General features: G+C 41.3%; 1 protein-coding gene across 1 annotated transcript in view; it reads right to left on the minus strand.

Annotated features, from left to right (window-relative positions):
* Positions 1-2,326: 2,326 nt before the first annotated feature.
* The window catches only part of LOC136843614 (protein slit-like), a 531,345-nt gene continuing 512,577 nt past the window's right edge, over positions 2,327-21,094 (minus strand). Inside the window, exon 28 of the mRNA XM_067112148.1 lies at positions 2,327-6,426. Coding sequence (XP_066968249.1) covers positions 6,200-6,426 — 227 coding nt within the window. The 3' untranslated portion in view covers positions 2,327-6,199. The remainder of the gene's footprint in view (positions 6,427-21,094) is intronic.

A 21,094-nucleotide genomic window follows, 5' to 3' on the forward strand; every position in this document is an offset into this window, starting at 1 on the left:
AAGATGGCCATCCCCTTAAAAACAAATCTTTTTGGTGACAGTATGAGTATAGAAACTATAAGGTAATAATATTAATGCAAATTGGAAAGCCACCAATAAAATAAATTGTCTTCTTCTGAAATACCTGTTATCATGAGTGAAAGTGCAGGGTTTGTAAACCATTTGAAAAACCCTGTAGGGGCAGTAGTCTCATCAGTGCACCAGGCATTGCTTAAGGTTCTTTGCAGCGTCCCTTTGGCCCCTAGCTGCAACCCCTTTCATTCCTTTTATGTACCTCCATTCATATTTCCTTTCCTCCGTCTTGCTATCCACCCTCTCCTAACATTTGTTTCATAGTGTCAGTGTGAGGTTTTCCTCCTGTTACACCTTTCAAGACTCTCTACTCTCAGTTTCCCTTTCAGCGCTGAATGGCCTCATAGGTCCTAGTGCTTGGCCTTTGGCCTAAATTCTATATTCCATTTTATTCCATTCAAATGTAAAACTTTTGTTCCATAGATACAAATCTCATTTTTCTGGCAGAACCATCTGTTCAGTTTATTTTAATGTTCACAGGAAGTTTTCAAAAGCAGGTGACTAATGTGCTTAAATTACATAATGCTTCGCTAACATTAATAGCTGATTAGCGACCTCATATGGGTGGCTAAGGTATAATTATTTTATAAGTTATTATATGTGAAACATGTTTTAAATTTTTATATGAATTTAAGAGAGACTGGAAAATTTTTGTTCCCAGGGTACATACTACAGTACTGATAAACACTGGTGATTTCAAGTATAGTATATATATAAATATTTGATTATGGGCCTGTAACACTGCACCAGTGAATGATAAATATGATGTAAAATGAAAAGGCAAACATTTGTACTGAAATCAAAATCTTTCGTTTGGAAGTGGAATGAGGTGCCACTGAACTCGTGCCTTAAGCACTTACATCAGCACTGTCACCTAGTATAGTAACAGGTAAATGCATTCATCCTTGCAAATATAATCTGTAATAGTCTTTGTTAGAATTTAGTTGTATTGTTGAATGAGGGGTTATATTTGTGCCAGTAACATATTTAGCCAGTAAGGAATTGGATTTAGTTTTATCATCACTTTAAGAGTTCTGTAATTAGTAGTTTCGTTTATAGTAAGAGTAGTTTATGCATCTTATCTTGTTACTCATATATATTACCGTATGCTGCAGTTAATCATTAACTCTACTGTACTAACAACCTTTAAGGTATTCTGTTACAATACTTCTGTCAGTGAATATGTCATCAGTACTAAACAAGATATGAAGTTTAAGGAATGGAGAAAATTTGGCTGTAGCAGCATGAAAAATGAAACAATACAAGAAAAAAATTGTAGAATGTATCCTGTTTCAAATTTAAAATTCATCATCAAAAGTTTTTATAAGATTTTCTCATTATGGGGTTAGACTCAAATTGTTTAGTTATCTACACTATTTTCTGTACTTGGCCTGAATTTTCATGTAGTCTGGTCTTCTCTTAGCTCTTTTTCCATGAGTTTTTGGTCCTTCCTACAGGCCTTTGCCCTATTGTAGTACTTCCACATCTACTTCCATGCCACTTTTTTTGACTAACTGTACCTCATCCCTTCTCATTGTATGTTTGCACTGTTTCAATCATTGAGATTCTGTATGATTTCCAGCAGCTGTCGACATTTCATCTGTCCGCAGCTTCTTGGTCTTTGTTGGTTTTCCTCCATTTTCTTTGTTAGTGCCCATGCCTCTGCTACATGACAGTACCTGCCACATGCACACATCAGAGTCCACCAATCTCAACACCACAAGTGGCTTGAAATCCAAAAGGAGTTGAAACCTCTTGAGTAATTACAGTATGCTGAAGCTCAAAAATACTAAAATAAAAACTTGAGATTGATTTGATAGTTTCCAATTAAATATTGGGGGAAGAGGATGTTAAATTGACCACTTCAGCTGAAGGTTAAATTGGGAATGGTAGGTAAGGATTTATCTATGCAAGTACAGTAATATTAAATGGGTTCAGACTTAATCCTTGGCCAGGTAGGACAGTGCTCTTGCTGATGTATCCCCCTAGCAAGATTTAGGGTATGGAGAGCCTCCCCCAACTAGGTAGGATACGGGGCTCCATGTTAGGTTAGAATGTACCCATGTAACACCTAAGTGCAGTCAGAGGCAGGGTATTCTGTGCATAACTTAAGAGGAAGGATGTTTGTCAAAAAAAGTGAATAGTAGGGATGTTAAAATGGCCCAGCTATTGGTTAGTTAAATGGATCCAAAAGTTGTTTCCTAGTATGATGATTTGCAGAATAACTAAATTATCAGGATAAGAAAACTCAACCTGACACAGTAAAGTTTATATTATTAAGACTGAAGTTTTGTACATCTCAGAAAGTGTAATAATTTTTTCATCTAACAAGTGAATCAAATAAATAATTTCATTACGGAATCGTTAGGCAGCCTCCAAGATGAGAGGGAAAGGAAAACTGAAATTGTATTCTGCACAAAAAAAATTTTCCTGGCCTAACTTCTCATTTGAGCATATGATTTAATATTTCCAGCACTGAAAAGCAAATTACAACTTCCTTTTACTGTAGAGTCTAATGGTTCTAAATATCTTTCCATTGATCAGTTGCAGGTTGTAGCATTGGTTATTAGTAGTTCTAGAAGAATATTTCACATGACTTCACATCCTTAAAACTGTAATATGCAATCAGAAATTATGTATGGAAAGAACCAGGATATATGTATAGACAAAAAGGCAATGTAATTATAGTGTTACACTGATAGTAAAACCAGTCACATAAATTTAATTGATTTTTCAAGTGTTGGAAAAGTCTGTTACACAATAGAAAAAAAATGCATTATGAGGATGTGTAATATAGAACTATTACTATGAGAAAAACTCTGAATGTTTTGACAAATAAGTATTAACAGGTGTTTGACAAAAGCCACTTCACATTTTGGGGAGCTAGAACTGAAAGGTAATGATGTGTAATATTTTAAAATTGTTGGAGTACCACTTTAAATGGGCATTGTAATCCCTCATTTTTTAATGAGTGAATCCAGCCTTGAAAGATACCCCAACATGCAATAATGGCAATAAAATAAATTGAGTGGTATTTGTGCAGATTCCCACAGAGGTCATTAAAGCTCCATCTTATTTGAGAATAAAAATTAGGCAATGTAATAGTGAGAGTGGAAGGAGCACATACTGTACTGTACTTGAAGATAATAATTTTGTGTTCATCTGCAACTGGCCTCTTAATTTATATTCCAACATTTAAATCCGTTTAACCATTTACTTCTGATCAAACTTTAGAAGAAAAAAAAATAAAGAATTGCCATTTGCATTCAGTAGGCATTTTACCACATTAGTAATCAATATTGCATTGCCACAGTAATATGAGGTAACTACATTCTGTGATGTACATTAAGCAATCAATATTTCTTTTCATGTTTTGTGGACACCTGTTTTTCATATTTTCTATTATCTAAAGAACATCAAACCTAAAAAAGGATTTATGGTTTTAAGTACAGTGAAATGTAGGGCCTGTCATCACTTTACTGTTTACATTTTGTAAAATATACATCACTGATTTTTCTGACAAAAGTTGTAGAATGATATAAATAAAGCTAATAACTTAACCTTTCCTTTGAGATACAAAGGTGATTTTAAGATTCTCTGCAGCTTTAAGGACTACAGTAGAATTTACACAAGTCGATATTTGTCCTCCAAGTTAGAATATATTACAGAATTGCTGCTTAATATCTAGATTAAGAACAAAGCTAGTTTCGTGAATATTGGCAGTAGTTTTCATTCAAGAATTTTGAGAGCTATCACAACCCCAGTACCTTTCAAAAAGGAAAGGAAAAGAAGTTATTATGAGTAGAGACAAAATATAGATAAGTTAACAAGGTATATACTTGAACACTGTAACTTTGATATCTATACTGACTTGTTTCTTTCAGAGTTCTAACACCTACTGGGATACTATATATGGCACACTGATTTGCTTGATGCAAATATTAATTGAATGAAGTTCATGTTATTTTACAGGTACAGTATAGTACAGTATATTCATCCAGTAATATGTATAGATCAAAACACCTCACTATCCACACATAACACGTCAGCTTTATGAGATTTTAATTCTAGAAATATTATGTAATCTACAAAATAACAGGACAATGTTATTGTTTAAAAAAGGTATTGTGAGCCAACTGTTTCCTGTATGAAGTGGTATGGGAGAGCTATTTGGTATGAATGACTCAAAAGATTTTACTTTATATCCACTCTGTATACCTTATTCCATTACACATACCGAGTGGTTTCACTGATTTGTAAATTAAAAGTAGGAACCTGAATAACTATAACTGGAAATACTAAATATATGAACTGTAAAATAAATTAAATTACTTGATATCAAACTTTTGATTTGTTTACAGAATTCGAGCGCTGTAAAAATACAGAAAAGATTATATCTACAGATCTTTTGATAACCATTTTGGTCTAATTGGGTGTTTACAATATGAAAGATGTCTTACAGGTTAGCACATAATCATTTTCTTATATCCTATAGGTATGGGATCTCTCCACTATGTCAGACTACCATATAAGTCTAATTATCTGTACAAAATATAAGGATTATGAATGTCAAATAGGTTTAGAAAATTTGAGTTGAGGATTCTAATGTACAAGACAGTTAGTATAAAATAATTTAATAGCACACATAAAAGTATTAGAAGGATAAAGAATAAGTGTCAGAACTTAGATGCAAAAATAATTGCAATCTTCCTTTACATGTAAATAAAGCCTTCATCTTTAATATTACAGTTCATAGATTTATTCAATATTAACTATGCTAAAATTTGTCATTATATACATACTGAAACTTACGATAATGATTTATGAATATCAGTCCATATGTAAGTATCTTTTAATATATTTCAAATTTGTTACAAGTTCATGTGAGTTACATTATCTATGCATACAATAAACATACAATATTTTGATGTATGACACATATTTGATGCTGCAACGCCCATAAACACAACAGCATATGAGGTAAAGAGTCAGGGAGAAAAGTGTTTAGTTTTATTTATATATACTGTATATATTATCTACTATGTGGTCATTCAGCACAAAAGTTAACACATGCAATTAATCCACTAACTCATCTGACACCTGGTGTAGTGGCTGCGATGGGCATGTTAGTTAATTTGGTTCACTTGGTATTCTTCATTTTCAATGGAATGAGCAAGTACCGTGGATTTATAACTTATGCAGTACACTGTACAGACATGATTAATTAGATGGCAATTCAATATCTTCAGTGATAAGTATACAGTGTTTAGGTGACTTACACTTCTCTTTTTGAAATGCTGAGTTACAAAAAAGGCAGTTAAGCTACCTTAGCTGCACTGCTCATGTTTGATCTGGATAAACCATTTTTTACAGCTTTCAATGTCAAAAGTTCATAACATAAATCAGTGCTGTAGTACACTTCAACTAAGAGGTACTTGTAACTGGTTGTTTTACATCAAGATACACAGTACTTTTTTATTAGTGCAAACTGCAAGAGTGCAGTCATCTGTCAAAATATCTAGAATTGTACCCCTCGTCAGCCCCACAAATATCCAGAACTTCACATGTAGTAGTAGTAGTAGTAGCAGTAGTTCTAGTAATAGAAGTAAAAGTAGCAGGAGAGGCAGTAGTAGTACTCTGAATGACCACATCTATAAAGCTGCAACGTCCACCTTTTATTCACAAGTTACAACAATGATGTACATCAACTTGCTTCCTTGGAGTTACATCTCCCTATCAGAGCCTTCTGTACCAGATTGTATCTGTCTGATTATCTCTAAAAAATATTCTGTAATTAGGATGAGATAAAAAGATATACAGTCACTGGTTTTGTCCATGAGTTTTGTGAATCTCGAGAGGTATGTATTATAAGGAAAAACATCTTCAATAACATGATGAGAAACTCAGATGAGATAACCTTCCTTCTCTAAAATAAATCTCCAACATTTCAACAGGGTTCCCAAAGTTCTCTTTCTTTGTATACAGAACACAACAAGTAATACTTCGTCATCACCGTCCAAACCAAGCACTTTGTCTCACTTACACATCAAAATAATCTTGAACGTTATTAAAAGAAATGTTTTCACTTTTCTTTTGCAGAGTAGTTTGATTCTCTTCATTTTTGATTTCAGTAACATCTTCTGGAGCAACGACATTTCCTGATAATTTCAATTTGCTTAGAGTACCGAGTACCGTCATTGCAGATAAGACGCACAGTTCGTTGCTTGGTCTTCCTTGGCTTGCAACAGTGGGAGCCACATGTACCACTACATATGGCATTTTTGATTGGTTTGCGAGACCGACAACCATTCTCCACATAATACTCTGTGAACTGCTCTTTACGACAAGATGGAGCTGAAAAGTAAAGGTTTTAAAAATAAGGTAATAAATAATTGTGTTCAGTAACTATATATTTCCTCTGACAATTATAAGTGATTTTTTAAATATACGTATGTGTATATATATAATTATGAATTATGAAACCTAATTTATTCTGAAAGCTTCAATTTTAAAATGTAATTTTTATCTATAATCTTTCAGTACCAACAAATTACACATAAATACATACAGTACTCATACAATGTACAAATCTCTACAGTATTTTCTTCATGCTGTAATGCCCCAATATGGTACATACTGGCAGTGATTTTTAATTTAATAGACATTGACTGAGGGGTACCACATACTGTGTGCCTTGGCAGCACACTGTAGAGGCACTATAGGTTCTTTACAACCATCTTTCAGTCCTATTTACTGTACAGGCATCCCCAGTTATCAGCAATCTGGTTGTATGGCATTTGTCTAGTGATGAAAATTGTTGACAATTTTTGACAGCGAAAATCGCCAGTTTCCGCTTATTGGCGCCAATAATTGGATACTGGTGCCGATACATATCTAACAGAGGTGCCAGTAACCGAAAATCATCGATTTTCGGTTATCGTCACACCGTCAGAACGGAACCCCTGCCAATAACCGGGGACTGCCTGTATTACTTTCCCTTTGGTCTCTTCCTTGCTGGATGCCCAATTTCTTCAATTCAACCTAGCTCTAATTTTCAGATCTCATTTAAGGACAAATCCTCTGGGCAAACCCTATGAGAATCTGGACATGAAACTTGGTGGCCTTGTTAAGTACCTGACACTATGTAAAGTAAAATTCCTGTGACAATAGCTATCTTAGGTTCCCTCAGGTGAGGTGGAGCCTCTTATTACATCACTGTCATTTGCTGCTTGGCTATCACATGATGTGGTCAGTACAAACATTTCTGTATTATACCTCTGGTTGTTTTTACAATGATAGCAAATTTTCTTCCCTGAATCCTACAAAATAAGCAGGTCTGCATATCTTGGATTCATTCAGCCTCATTTATATCATATCCTGCTTCCTTTCTCTGTATATACTGTCCTTTCATGAGTAATCTTTCTTGGATTTCTTGAGACCAAATTCAGCAACTATTTGTTCCAGCAATGTGCTCTGGCTCCTTCAGCTGCTCCTGCCACTCTAGAATAAAGGAAGTTAATATGACATGAAGTTGGAGGATAAACTGCATTTGGCAACAGTATTGTGAGAACTGAACTATTTTCCATAGCCAGACACATGTCATTTATTAACTTGACATGTGGTGTGAACTGTTTAGGTAAACCAAATGGAGACCTACTTAGCAAAAACACCTGATATGCTAGAGAAGAGTAAATTTATTCAAAAGACAGGGTTGAGTGTATAACAACAGAACCAATTTGTTCTTAACAACCCTATTCGTTGTACACTGCCTTTCATCCATGCAACTGAGCCAAGTTGCACAAACATGTACCAATCAAAATCCAGATGTCCTCACTGCATGCATGCCCAGTTCTCCTAGGGCACCTCACCTCCCCTTCATTTCTTTGCGCAACTCTGCACAATAAATACTCTCTTGCACCACACTCCCAAGATTTACGTATAATGTTGTAACTACTGTATTATCATTCCTTTAATTTTGTGTTTTTCCTTCTTTGGATGTATGTATTTTCATTGGTTTCATTTAATTTTATGTAACGAATGGTGTTGTGAAATTGGGAGAATCGTAGCTTTTTGGGAGGGGATTAGGTTTTATTTATAATTAATTTTTTAACCAAGTATTAAATATTTTTTATGAAAATTGCCATTCAAATTTCCTTGATTTTATAGTGGTGTTTTTATACAGTCTTATTAGGAAATAGAGGGGGTTTACTGGTTTTGTTTGGCAAGCTCTGGTTACTATGCTGGTTACTATGCTCAATACATACCAAGGGTTGCTAGGGAAGGTCTATAATGCATTTTTCTTCCTCTAGTATACAGACCTTCACCTCCTGTCTCAATCTTGTATGGGTTAGCACCTCAGCATTTTTCCCAGTCTATAAAGACTGGTTGCTTAATATACAGTTCCTATTTGCCAACAGGTCCTAAAACACCATTCTAAGATGTTGGGAGCTGCAGGGTAAGAGCTACAGTGAAGGACAACTAAGAGGTAGGAGCAACATGAGAAGCAGGAACAGGAGTAGCAGCCTGCAATGTATTTGTCGAAGGCTGATGACTGACCAAGTTATAAACAGTTATAAAGTTTCAACTGCTTCAAGAAAGAAGAGTCTGTAGACACGGAGTAGGTTTCCCTTAGGTGATATGTCAATAGCAGGCAAGAGGGCAAATTACTGTTTTGTACATGCAACTTACCCGTCAGATATATACTTAGCTATAGTCTCCGACGTTCCCGACAGAAATTCAAATTTCGCGGCACACGCGACAGGTAGGTCAGGTGATCTACCATACCCGCCGCTGGGTGGCGGGAATAGGAACCATTCCCGTTTTCATGTCAGATTTTCTCTGTCGCTGGTTCCGGCAACATCTGTTGTTGGTTCCTTCTGCTTAGACTTTCATTTTTCGCTTGCTGAGGATTATTTTGGACTGACCTTTGGTGACGTATTAGATCTTTGGCTTGGCATACGCTTTTGTGGACTGTTTTTTGATTTTGGCTTTGGTATTTTCTTAAAGAATGTCTGATCAGAGTGTTGCACCGGTGTTTCGTGTGTGTTGTTAGGTCTGATTGTAGGTGAGACTACCGAAAGCTTCGGTAGATCCTCATACTGTGTGTTCGAGTGTAGGGAGAATGATTGCTCTATTGAGAACACGTGTGTTGAATGTGAGAGTCTCACTGAACTGGCTTTGAACTCATATGTACGCAAGTTGGAGAAGGACAGAGTTAGGAAGGCTTCTTCTAGAAGCTCTAGTAGGTCTCTTTCCAAGGAGGTAGATTTAGAACCTAACACTCTTCCAGATTCTCCTGTCACTCCAGTTGTTTCAGCTCCTTCTCCCTTCGTCGAACCTGTGGATTCGTCGTCGGAGATGGCTGCAATGAAGGCTACGATCCGCAAGATGCAGTTGCAGATGCGTGCGTTGGAGGAAAAGAAAGTGAGAAGTGATAGTGATGTGTGTAGTGTCCCCAGTGTAGTGGAGGGGGCGTCTGACCGGCTCCGCATTGCTCCTAGGCCTAGACCTCTTCCAAACTCCCAGACCCAGTGGAGGAGGAATGTCGACAGCTGCAAGGGGGATGAAGAGCGCTCCCAACGGTCAGGCGTCCCTTCGGCAGCGCCTGTTGACGCGTCCCAGGCTGCCTTAGATCGCCGTAGAAAAGGGATCTTAAAGAAGTGTTTCTCATCTTCTGCTTCTTCTTCTCCTAAACGTGGTTGGAGTTCGGCTGAGGAGTCGCGTCCTTTGAAGAGGACTTGGAAGGCTCCTAGAGGAGACGCATTAGACTCTAGCCCTGAGCGCTTCCCTGAAGGTTCTCCTGTTTCTAAGAAGAGAACTCGTAGATCTCCCTCCTCTTCTTCTGGTGTTCAGGAGTCCACCAAACAGATCCTGGTAGGCCTCCAGGCTCAACTCGCTGCTCTTGCTGGCTCTTTATCAAAGAGCTCCTCTCGTCGGAAGGATACCTCTCTTCCGATCAAGTCCTCCAAGAGACACTCTTCTCCCAGCAAATCGTCTTCTTTGAAGCGTGCTTCTCCTGTTAAGCGCCCCTCCAGCAGCAGGCTCTCCTCTCCTTCCAGGCTCTCCTCTCCTGGTAGGCGCTCCTCTCCTTGCAGGCGCTCCTCTCCTGGTAGGCGCTCCTCTCCTCGTAGGTGCTCCTCTCCTGTTAGGCGCTCATCTCCTGGTAGGCGCTCCCCTCCTTGTAGGCGCTCCTCTCCTCGGCTCTCTTCGTCTCCGGATAGCGCCTCTCCACCCAGGCACTCGTGCCTTCGTCGTCGTCGGTCTTCTCCTGTTGGAGATACTTTCTCCAAAGTCAAACGCTCTTCTCGTTCCTCTCCTCGTAGAAGTTCTTCTCCAGCCTCCTTCTCGTCTGTTAGGCGCCCCTCTCCCTGCAAGGGCTCCTCTTCAGTTCGAGCTTCTTCTCCTGTTAGGCGCCAGTCGTCTTGCAGGCGCTTCTCTCCGGATCTTCGGTCTCCAGTGGACAAAGGCTCCTCTCCTTCTAGGCGTTCTTCTTCTGGCAAATGCCCTTCTGCTTCTAGACGTTCTCCTCCTCCTTCGGGCCTGGAGGCGTTATCGGAGGACGAATCCCCTAAAGATATCACCATTTCAGATTACAAGAGGTTGACAGCTCTTCTGGTTCAGGAGTATGGAGATTCCCTCAAGCCTGCTTCTCCTCCTTCTCCGGGTTCCATGCTCTCGAGCACCAAGGCCTCAAATCTTCCTCTTTAGTCAAGATGCGTCCCACGATCTCCATGAAGAAAGCTCTTAAAGGTTTGGAGAGTGGCTCTCTTCAAAGAAAGATGCCGGCAAGACTGTCTTCTCCTTGCCTCCCTCCAGGCTTTTGGGAAGAGCGGGTATGTGGTACGAAACCAGGGAGCCGATGGGGTTAGCTCTCCCCTCTTCTGCTGGCTCTGATTTTTCTTCTCTTGTGGATTCTTCCAGAAGACTCTCCCTCAATTCGGCCAAGGCTTCTTGGGGACTTTGTGAATTGGACCATTTCCTCAAGGGCCTTTTCCGCGTGCTGGAAGTTTTCAACTTCATGGACTGGTCTCTTGGGGCCTTAGCCAAGAGAAGTCTTGAAGAGGATTCAGTCAGTATGGAGGACCTCAGCAGTGTGTTGTCTTGTTTGGACAAAGCTGTGAAGGACGGCTCGATGGAGATCGCTTCCCTGTTCGGCACTGGCCTGCTTAAGAAGAGGTCAGTATTCAGTGCTTTCCTCTCCAAATCGGTCTCTCCTACCCAGAGGTCTTCCCTCTTGTACGCTCCTTTATCTAGCCATCTTTTCCCACAAGAGACTGTGAAGGAGGTCTCTCGTTCTTTGTCTGAGAAGGCTTCTCAGGATCTACTGGCTCAGTCTTCAAAGAGGATGAGACCTACTGCTCCTCTTGCTAAGAAGGAGAAGACCCCCTTTCAGGAGCCCTTTCGTGTATCCAGGTCTATTAGAAGGCGTAGACCTGAAAGAAGATCTAGACCTTCAGGACTCCTTCCAGGAAGTCCAAGTGAAAAGCAAGTCCTCCAGACTCCAGTAGGTGCCAGACTTCTAGATTTCGCCGAAGCCTGGGCACAGAAGGAGCAGACAGAATGGTCCCTCTCTGTTTTGAGGAAGGGGGTACCTCATTCCCTTCTTTTGAAACCTCCTTGACAACAACTCCGAGGGAGTTATCGGCGAGATACAAGGATCCTGTGCGGAGGCAAGCCCTTCTGCTAGCCGTCGAACAAATGCTTCAAAAGGCTGCCATAGAACCGGTACAAGATCTTCACTCCCCGGGATTTTACAACCGTCTTTTTCTTGTGCCAAAATCTTTGGGGGGGTGGAGACCGGTCTTGGACGTGAGCTCCCTGAACTCGTTCGTCATAAAGAAGAAGTTCTCTATATAGGAGACGACGTCTTCAGTTCTGTCGTCTCTTCGTCAGGGAGATTGGATGGTGTCCCTGGACCTTCAGGATGCTTACTTCCACGTTCCCATCCATCCCTCCTCAAGGAAGTTCCTGAGGTTCATGGTAGGCGGCAGAACTTTTCAGTTCAGGGCTCTGTGCTTCGGACTTTCCACAGCTCCCCAAGTGTTCACGACCATTCTCAGGAATGTAGCTCACTGGTTGCACTTGGAGGGAGTAAGGTTTTCCTTGTATCTCGACGACTGGCTAATTCGGTCCAATTCGAAGAACCGTTGTCTGGAGGACCTTTCTCGCACTTTAAACCTAGTCCAGTCTCTAGGACTTCTTGTAAACCTCGAGAAGTCTCAGATGATTCCTCAGCAGGAAATTGTCTACCTGGGGATTCAGATGGATTCTCGGGGTTTTGAGCGTTTCCCTCCTGGAAAGAAGGGAACGCTGCCTTCAAAAGGTGACAGACTTTCTAGAGAAAGACAGTTGTTCGGCGAGGAATGGATGAGTCTGCTGGGGACCATTTCCTCGCTGGAACAGTTCGTTTCTCTAGGAAGGCTTCACCTCAGACCTCTTCAGTTCTTCCTGGAAAAATCTTGGGATCGGAAGTCCCAGGAGTTGTCAGGATTCCTTCCAGATCTCTTGTCAGGTCAAGGAACATCTCCGTTGGTGGTTAGACCCTCAGAAGCTGGGTCTAGGAATTCCTCTGCAACCGCCGAGCCCTCGCCTAGTGTTGTTCTCAGACGCGTCAGAGTCGGGTTGGGGAGCGACACTGGGCTCGGAAGAAGTGTCAGGCACCTGGGACACGGATCAGAGGTCCTGGCACATCAACATAAAAGAGCTAGTAGCCATTCATCTGGCTCTTGCCCGCTTCGAACTTCTGGTCAAGGGATCAGTAGTTCTGATCAATTCCGACAACACCACAGCCTTGGCTTATATCAGGAAGCAAGGAGGGACGCATTCCTTCTCCCTGTACACTGCAGCAAGGAACCTTCTTTTATGGGCGGGGGAGAGAAACATCGTTCTCCTCACCAGATTTGTTCAGGGAGAAAGGAATGTGAGAGCAGATCTGCTCAGCAGGAAGGACCAGGTTCTTCCTACAGAATGGTCTCTTCATCAGGAGGTTTGCGAAAGGCTGTGGTTCCTGTGGGGGAGACCTCATATAGACCTCTTCGCCACCCACTGGAACAAGAGGTTGGAGAACTACTGCTCCCCAATCTCGGACCCCAGAGCAGTAGCAATAGACGGCCTTCTCCTAAATTGGGACGGTCTAGACGGCTACGCTTTTCCCCCGTTCAAGATAATAGGGGAAGTAATAAGAAAGTTCATTTCTTCGAAGGGCACCAAGCTCACCCTGATCGCTCCCTTTTGGCCTTCACGGGACTGGTTCACAGAGGTACTGGAATGGATGATAGACTTGCCCAGGTCGCTCCCTCTAAGGAGCGATCTTCTCAAACAGCCCCACTTCGACAGATATCACAAGAACCTTCCCGCTCTAAACCTAACTGCCTTCAGACTGTCGAAGGACTGGTTAGAGCGAAGGGATTTTCGCGCAAGGCTGCGAAGGCTATCGCCAGAGCCAGAAGATCTTCTACCTTGCGCCTCTACCAGTCGAAGTGGGAAGTCTTTAGGAGATGGTGTCGATCTGAGAAAGTGTCCTCTTCCAGTACCTCTGTAATGGAAATAGCGGATTTCCTTCTTTACCTAAGGGAGCAGTGTAACCTGGCGGTTTCCACCATAAAGGGTATAGGAGCATGCTGTCATCAGTCTTTAGACACAGAGGTCTGAACATCTCTGATAATAAAGACCTTCACGACCTTATAAGGTCTTTTGAAACTTCTAAAAATAAGTCCCCTAGACCTCCCAGCTGGAATTTGGACATGGTCCTAAAATTCCTAATGTCGAACAAGTTTGAGCCTCCTCGATCTGCCTCTTTCAGGGATTTAACCAGAAAATCGCTGTTTCTTTTTTCGCTCTTGCTTCTGCCAAAGATTGAGCGAATTACAAGCTTTGGAAGGTTCTGTAGGCTTTAAGAAGGACTCTGCTATCTGCTCCTTTCAGCCTCTCTTCTTAGCAAAGAACGAGAACCCTTCAAAACCTTGGCCTAGGAGTTTTGAGGTCAAAGGACTCTCCGATCTTTCAGGACAGGAGCTAGAACACACACTCTGTCCAGTAAGAAGTCTTAGATATTATTTGGAGAGAAAGAAACAGCTCAGAGGTAACACCGAAAGTCTTTGGTGCTCGGTCAAGGATCCTTCAAGAGCAATTTCCAAGAATGCCCAGGCTTTCTTCATTAAGGATATTATCAAAGAGGCTCATCTTTCATGCAAAGACGAACATTTTCAGCTCCTAAGAGTTAATGCTCATGAGGTGAGAGCCATAGCTACTTCTCTGGCTTTCCACAAGTCTTGGTCCCTCCAGTCTATTGTGGACTCTACATACTGGAGATGTAACTCAGTGTTTGCTTCTCATTATTTGAGAGATGTTCGTGTGACATATGAGAAGTGCTTCTCTCTAGGAGCTTACGTATCCATGGATTCGGTGCTGGGTCAAGGAGCTGAAGCTAATCCTATTTAATCTAGTGTTATTTTTAATTATTTGTTGTGTTTTTATGGTCGGTTGAAAGAGAGAGTTGAAGGTCTCTCTCTTTCATCTCGTATTACTAACAAGGTTAGGCTTGGTCAGGTGGTCGGTTTTGGTTGTTAGCTCCTTGTAGTTTTATTACCTAGCTCTGTCATGTAAGAGGGATAGCCCCCATTGATATGATTCAGGTAGAGGGCTCTGTCTTGTAAGTGGGTTAATCCCCATTGACACGATCCATAACAGGCTCTGTCATGTAAGTGGGTTTTTTTTCTCCATTGATATGATCCAGAAGGGCTGTCAGTCTTAGGTCACTTCCTCGCTGAAGCTCTTGAGGCATGCAGACTCATAGACAGTATCCATGAAGTCTTCTGCCCAATCAGGTAAGAACCATGGTTTTGTTTATTCCTACAACATATGTTGTTTTCCCGTTTTTAGTTTTTAGCTGTCTCTTGCCCTCCTCCAAGGGTGCCAATCAGCTAAGTATATATCTGACGGGTAAGTTGCATGTACAAAATGATATTTTTATGATAAAATAAAGTTTTGTACATACTTACCAGGCAGATATATACGATGTGGCCCGCCCAGCCTCCCCTCAGGAGACAGGTGGAAGAGAAAATCTGACATGAAAACGGGAATGGTTCCTATTCCCGCCACCCAGCGGCGGGTATGGTAGATCACCTGACCTACCTGTCGCGTGTGCCGCGAAATTTGAATTTCTGTCGGGAACGTCGGAGACTATAGCTAAGTATATATCTGCCGGGTAAGTATGTACAAAACTTTATTTTATCATAAAAATATCATTTTCTATCAACTTAAATAAGAGTAGTCTCTTACAGGATGGTGCCGCAGTGGTCTTGATGCTTCCTCTACCTCTCTGGTTTTCTTGTTTGCAGAAGTCTTCTCCCTTGAAGGTTCTACAGCCTGATGATCTGTGTGTGAATCTTGGGAGGGACTTTCTGTCTTGATTCCTCTTCCCTGCTGTTACTCCCTCATTCTGGGAGTTTGTTCTGCATATTCACCTGCTGTCAACATCTCCTGCCCTTTAATCACCACTCCCTCATTCTGGGAGTTTGTTCTGCATATTCATCTGCTGTCAACATCTCCTGCCCTCTAATCACCCACTGAGGACCCATACTTTGGTCTGTGAACTTCTTCATGAATAGGTTAATGTTTGACTTTTCTGCTATGAAGTGTACAACCCATGGGTGCCTTTGGTCAGTCATCAGTTTCCACCTGCTGCTACTCCACTAATTGCTTATGGTCCTGTGTTGCCTCAACTGTGGCAATTATCCTGCCACTTTGTTTCACTGCTAACTAAGAATGTGGAACCTAATGCAACTTTTGGTGTTCTTACTTCTGCTGTCATGAATTCTCCTGCTTAGTTGCAGATGAAGACACAGATCCATGCCTACTGTTACAATGGCCATCTATGGTGAAGTATACCCTCCTCTCCATGGGATTTTGAAGCATTTTAGGGCTACTTTCTTACGTTGTCCAGATTCTGCCAGTAGTTCTTGTCAAGCCGGGGTAACTGCTGTTGTGGACTGTTCCTGAGGCATAAGCACAGTTTTGTCCTTAGGGCAGCCATAATAATTCTTCATGTCACCGTACGAGAACTTCCAGCTATAACTCTCTTGGCTATCATGCTTAGTATACTGCCAGGCCTATGAAGAATTTTTATTGGATGATATTGCTTGTGAGTTAGGCTATAGGCTGATCTTTACAGACATGTTGTTCAGTGCTAGCTAATTTAACTATTTCAGTGCTTCCCATGACTCCTCCTAAAAGGACCAGGTTTGACTGGTGGGATTGTGGCACATTACTGGAGGATTATGATGAGAATGGTAAGGATCTCTGTAACTTTAAGGGTGATGTGTCTTTTATGAAGATGCTAAACCTTTTTTGTGGCACTTTGTAGCATCAACTGCCCTTTGCATCCCCTTCCAGAAGCCTCGGTTGCTGAACTGCCGCCAGATGACAAGGATTCTCTTGTGAAGATCTGTAACATTTCCTGTGAGAAATTCCCCAAGATTCAAGGCAGAGGTTAAAGGACAGAGGCTATGACTGTGGTTATGATCACCTGATGGGAGTTCCACACTGATTCTTGCTGCTCAACCAGCACCTTGAAATGTCCTATAGGATCTTGAGGTGTTCATCTGAAGTGCATCATCCATACTTTGCCTTGAAGGTCATACCTGAGTGAATGCACTGCTTCCTTTTCTTCTGGACCTGTGACAGAGTTCCCTATAAAGTGGACACCTACCAGTTTCGTAGAAAGATCTTGACTGTCGAATTGGCAAGGGGTGCCACTGCTATGTTGGCATACCAATGCCATGTTAGCTGATGGTGCTCTTTTGCTGGAGGATGCTACCAGGGCATGTCATCTCAATCCTCTTCCCAAGTCAAGTTGTGCCACAATTTTGCAAATGCACCTATGTTATATCAGCTCTATAATGTGATGCTGAAGAAAAAGGATGCAGATTTTAAGGACCTACTCAGCCTACTTTATGTTGTGAATTTTAGAAATTGCAGGCTGTAAATCCATTGGACCCTCACCTTTCTGGAATCTCTGGTGAAGTTCTGCAAGAAGCTGATGACTATGAATATGAAAGTTCACATGTTCATTTACAGATCTCCCTTGGCTAAAACCACATTCTCTATAGACTGCCACTCAGTGTAAGTCTCCCCAGATGTTATCATTATAATACTCCAGTCAGCACACTTGTCCATTCACACAGTGTCAGCAGTCTGTGTTTTTCCAAGTGTGATATTCATAGTATTAACAGGTGCTCTAAGCCTGAGAGCCCTTGTATACCCATATGCTCTGCAGGAGGTTGCCCTTTCCAGCGGAAGCGTCTGGGTGGGGAGGGTTTGTTGCAGCTGTGGCTCTCTTTCCCCCTCTGGTATGTAGCCATCTGGTGGTGGCTTATCCTCTAAGACTTTCGACCTCACAGGAGCAGACAGGTGTGGTGTCATGGGCCCTCTGGACAATGAAGTCTGATTTATCCAGTGATGGGTTTTACCTGCTTCTTTGTTGTTCCAAAGGCCTTAGGAGGTTGGTGGTGGATTTTAGATCTCGGCAAGCTGGGCAAGTGTCATAATATTTTCACACTGAAACTTCCTAGTCAGTAAGGGGATCAATCTGTAAAGAAGGCTTTCTTACCATGATGTACCTGAGGATTATGCATCTTGACATTGCTATAAACTGCATGGCTCCTCAGGTCTTCATGAGGACCACAAGGATTTGCTGAAGGTACTGGCTTGGGCACACTATCTGGGCATTTGCAAGCATTACTACCTTGCAGAATGGCTAAATATAGCAGCATCAAAGGAAGAGCTTCCTGTTACCTGGCCACTGGCTGAGGAAAATGACAAAGCTTGTTAACTAAAAACTCTGTTTTGGCTCTGTTGACCTAAGCAGTGGATTGGGTATCTGGTAGTTAGGCACTGTGATTAGTAAAATAGCAAGGGTGGTGATTGGCATGGAGGTAGCAGAGTCATCCTGGAAGACTTGCTTAGAACCTCCTAAGGTTGTATAAATCCTTGGGTTATAGGCCAATCTGTCCCCTTCCACTTAAGCACATTTAAGGAGTCAGTTTATCTGCTTGAGGACAGGATTCACCATTTCATGTTTACCCCCACCAACAGAAAACTCCCAGCAAGTGGTCACTTGCTGGAAAGGTTGGTTCTTAACAAATATGAAAATTTTTATGATATATTAATTAATTTGATACTTACCAACTGTTAAAGTTTGCTTATATCTTAACACCAATAGGTGTGTTCAGCAACCAAAATAAAAAACAAAATACTGTAACGTTTGGCTAACCTGCTAGGACTACCTCTGTAATCACCTGTTCCCCAACAGGTGGCAGTGGAATGTTTATGTTCTTGTCAGAATTCTTCATGACCACCCACTAAGATGTTGGGAGGCTGAGTGGGTTTCCACTTTCATCATGAAAATTTTCATTATTTGGAATGAATTTTACCTACTGTTAAAGTTAGCTGACTACCACATTGAATGAGGATGGTGGTTAGAACAGCTAGAGAAACAATGTTCAGCCAAGCGAACTAAAAGCTTTTTAACGAGGGGGAAAAACTTCTCAACATTCCAGCCTATTGTGTGATCCTTGCTGACAAGTACTATTGCAAGATGTTGGAACCACAACAGGGTGTAAGGCCCTTATAGCGAGATTTGTCAGAGGATCCTTACTAAGAAAAAATGACTTTACCTCGTAAAGTACTAGTGACTCCTGTGCCTGAGTCGAAGCCCATAACCGACAGTCCAAAACTAGAGACAACTACAACCTTCATATATGGTGTGCTCCTATACACCAATGTGCACCTTCATACTCCCAAAATTTAATATCAGGATTTCCTAACAACTAACGATAAGATAGGAAGCAAGGTTACCATCATATTTAGTTCAGGAGAAAGTGTCACAGCCGCAATGATAGGACTAAGGGCTTTACACCTCATACTAAATTTGAACATTTTGCAAATAATAGGAGGCAAAACAGTTACATCTCCCCTGAGCTGCATGACAACCTTCTCTAGTGACAGGTTTTAAAGGAAACAAAGATGTGCTTATGGTATGGAAGCCATGAGGATTATTTAACAAAACATTCTTGGACACAGGAGTGTTTGATCTAACACTGCAGATAAATTCTTAACTCCTCCTCTTAAAGGTTTATGTCTGTCCAGGTAAGCCCTTACTCTTAACTGGACACGACAGCCACTTCTTCACTGTCTACCAAAGCAGTTAAATTAGGCACTGTCACAAATCTGGGAAGGGCTATCACTACTACTTTATCTTTTCTCTCAGAAATGAAAGAAAAGAGAGGTTGCCACTAGAACAAAGCCCACATACAAACAAGGGCTTGAAGCTCACTAATACACTTTTCTGCAGCATGAGCTAAGTGAAAATTATCTTCAAAGTTCTTAAAGTGATGCCTTATCAAAAGACTCAAACTGAGCTTATGTTAAAATCTGAAGGACTACATCTAAATTTCATCATCAACCATGATAGGAAGATTGAAATTTCCAGCACAAAAGATTGAAAACCTCTTCAAATTTCAAATCGTGAGCAATATTTCAGTCAGCAAGATGCAGAACTGAATGCAATACAAAGCAGTATCCTTTGAGCACGTTGACAGAAAACTTTGTGTACCTGAGATACTGGCAGAACTGAAATTAGGATATCACTTTGGGCAAGCAGCAAGATCAATAAACTGACCATTGTTATTGATACACAAGTCTAAACTGACCATTGTTATTGATACACAAGTCTAACAGTGGAGGGCCTTCTAGACTTAAGGATTGCTTCCTTCTAGAAATGCCCTTAGCTCGTAACAGACAATTGACACCTAGAAATGCCGTTAGCTCGTAACAGACAATTGACAATCTCTACACGGCCAGACGAAGCATGTGGAGGTCTGATGGAATTTTCTCAAATAAGATACCTACCACCAAGAAAGGAAGTTAGGGGAACCATTCCCTTTGGGGACACCAATGAGCTATCAAAATATCCTTGTGTTCTGCAAAGCTCACAACTAGAGGATTTCCCCAAAACAGCAGCAAACAGAGGAAAAGAATAAAGGCCTAGATTTGACCAATCTTGAAGGAAGGCATTAACTGCCCATGCCCGAGGATCCTGGCTTGGAGGGCAGTAAACTGGGAGAGTAGTGTTTTGGCCAGTAGTGAACACATCGGTGTTTGGGTCTCCCCAAAAATTCCACAACTGGCAAACCTGAGGAAGAGGAGACTATCTGACCAAACACCTTGCCCTTTCTGCCGAGTTGGTCTTCAATAACAATGTTTTTCTCTAGGGCAAAATGAGGTAAGGGGATGATGTTAGATTCTGTCCAAAGGAGAAGGAAGTTTCTTTGCTAGCATGAACAAATCTCTTGATCTGTCTCTCCTTGTCATCTTATGTAAGAACCGAGAGGCTGAATTGTCAGAAAAGACTGAGATTGTATTGTCTCTGACTAGATGCTCTGCTTGTGTAAGACCATTCCAAACTGCCAAAAACTGTAGTTTGTTTACCTTCCAATTCCCTGACATCAAATGTTAATCAGAAAGACCCCCAAAATCTGCCTCTGAGACATCTGGGGACGGTGTAAAGGTTCTTGAGGTCTACAGGCCAACCCATTAAAGTTCTCAAAAGTGGTAGGAAAGTGTCTATCCTCTCTGTTGGAAAACCCCAAGAGAGAGAACTGATCTTCATCTCCAGATAAACAATTGACTGGATCGGAAAAGCATAGCTGTTCATATAAGGAAGAAACCATCGGCCTTTGTGTATGGGGAAAATCTCAGAGCGCAGAGCTGGATTCAGTTTAAAAGTAGAACAGGTTGGTGGCTCAAGTGTATTAGCCAAGGGGAAGAGAGAGTAGGCGGAGCTTGACCTCTTCTCCCCTTTGTATACGCTGTGACTCACTACTTATCTCTCAAACCATCTTCAAGTAAAATGTTCGCTGCCCTTTCTACCATAAAAGCTGGTTTTTTACACACTTCCTGTTCATTCTTCGCCATGTCGTTCTGGTTTTTTCATTCTGTTTTTGTTTGTGTGTTTCTGTGATAT

Source organism: Macrobrachium rosenbergii, chromosome 12, assembly GCF_040412425.1.
Source record: "Macrobrachium rosenbergii isolate ZJJX-2024 chromosome 12, ASM4041242v1, whole genome shotgun sequence".
Taxonomy (NCBI): domain Eukaryota; kingdom Metazoa; phylum Arthropoda; class Malacostraca; order Decapoda; family Palaemonidae; genus Macrobrachium; species Macrobrachium rosenbergii.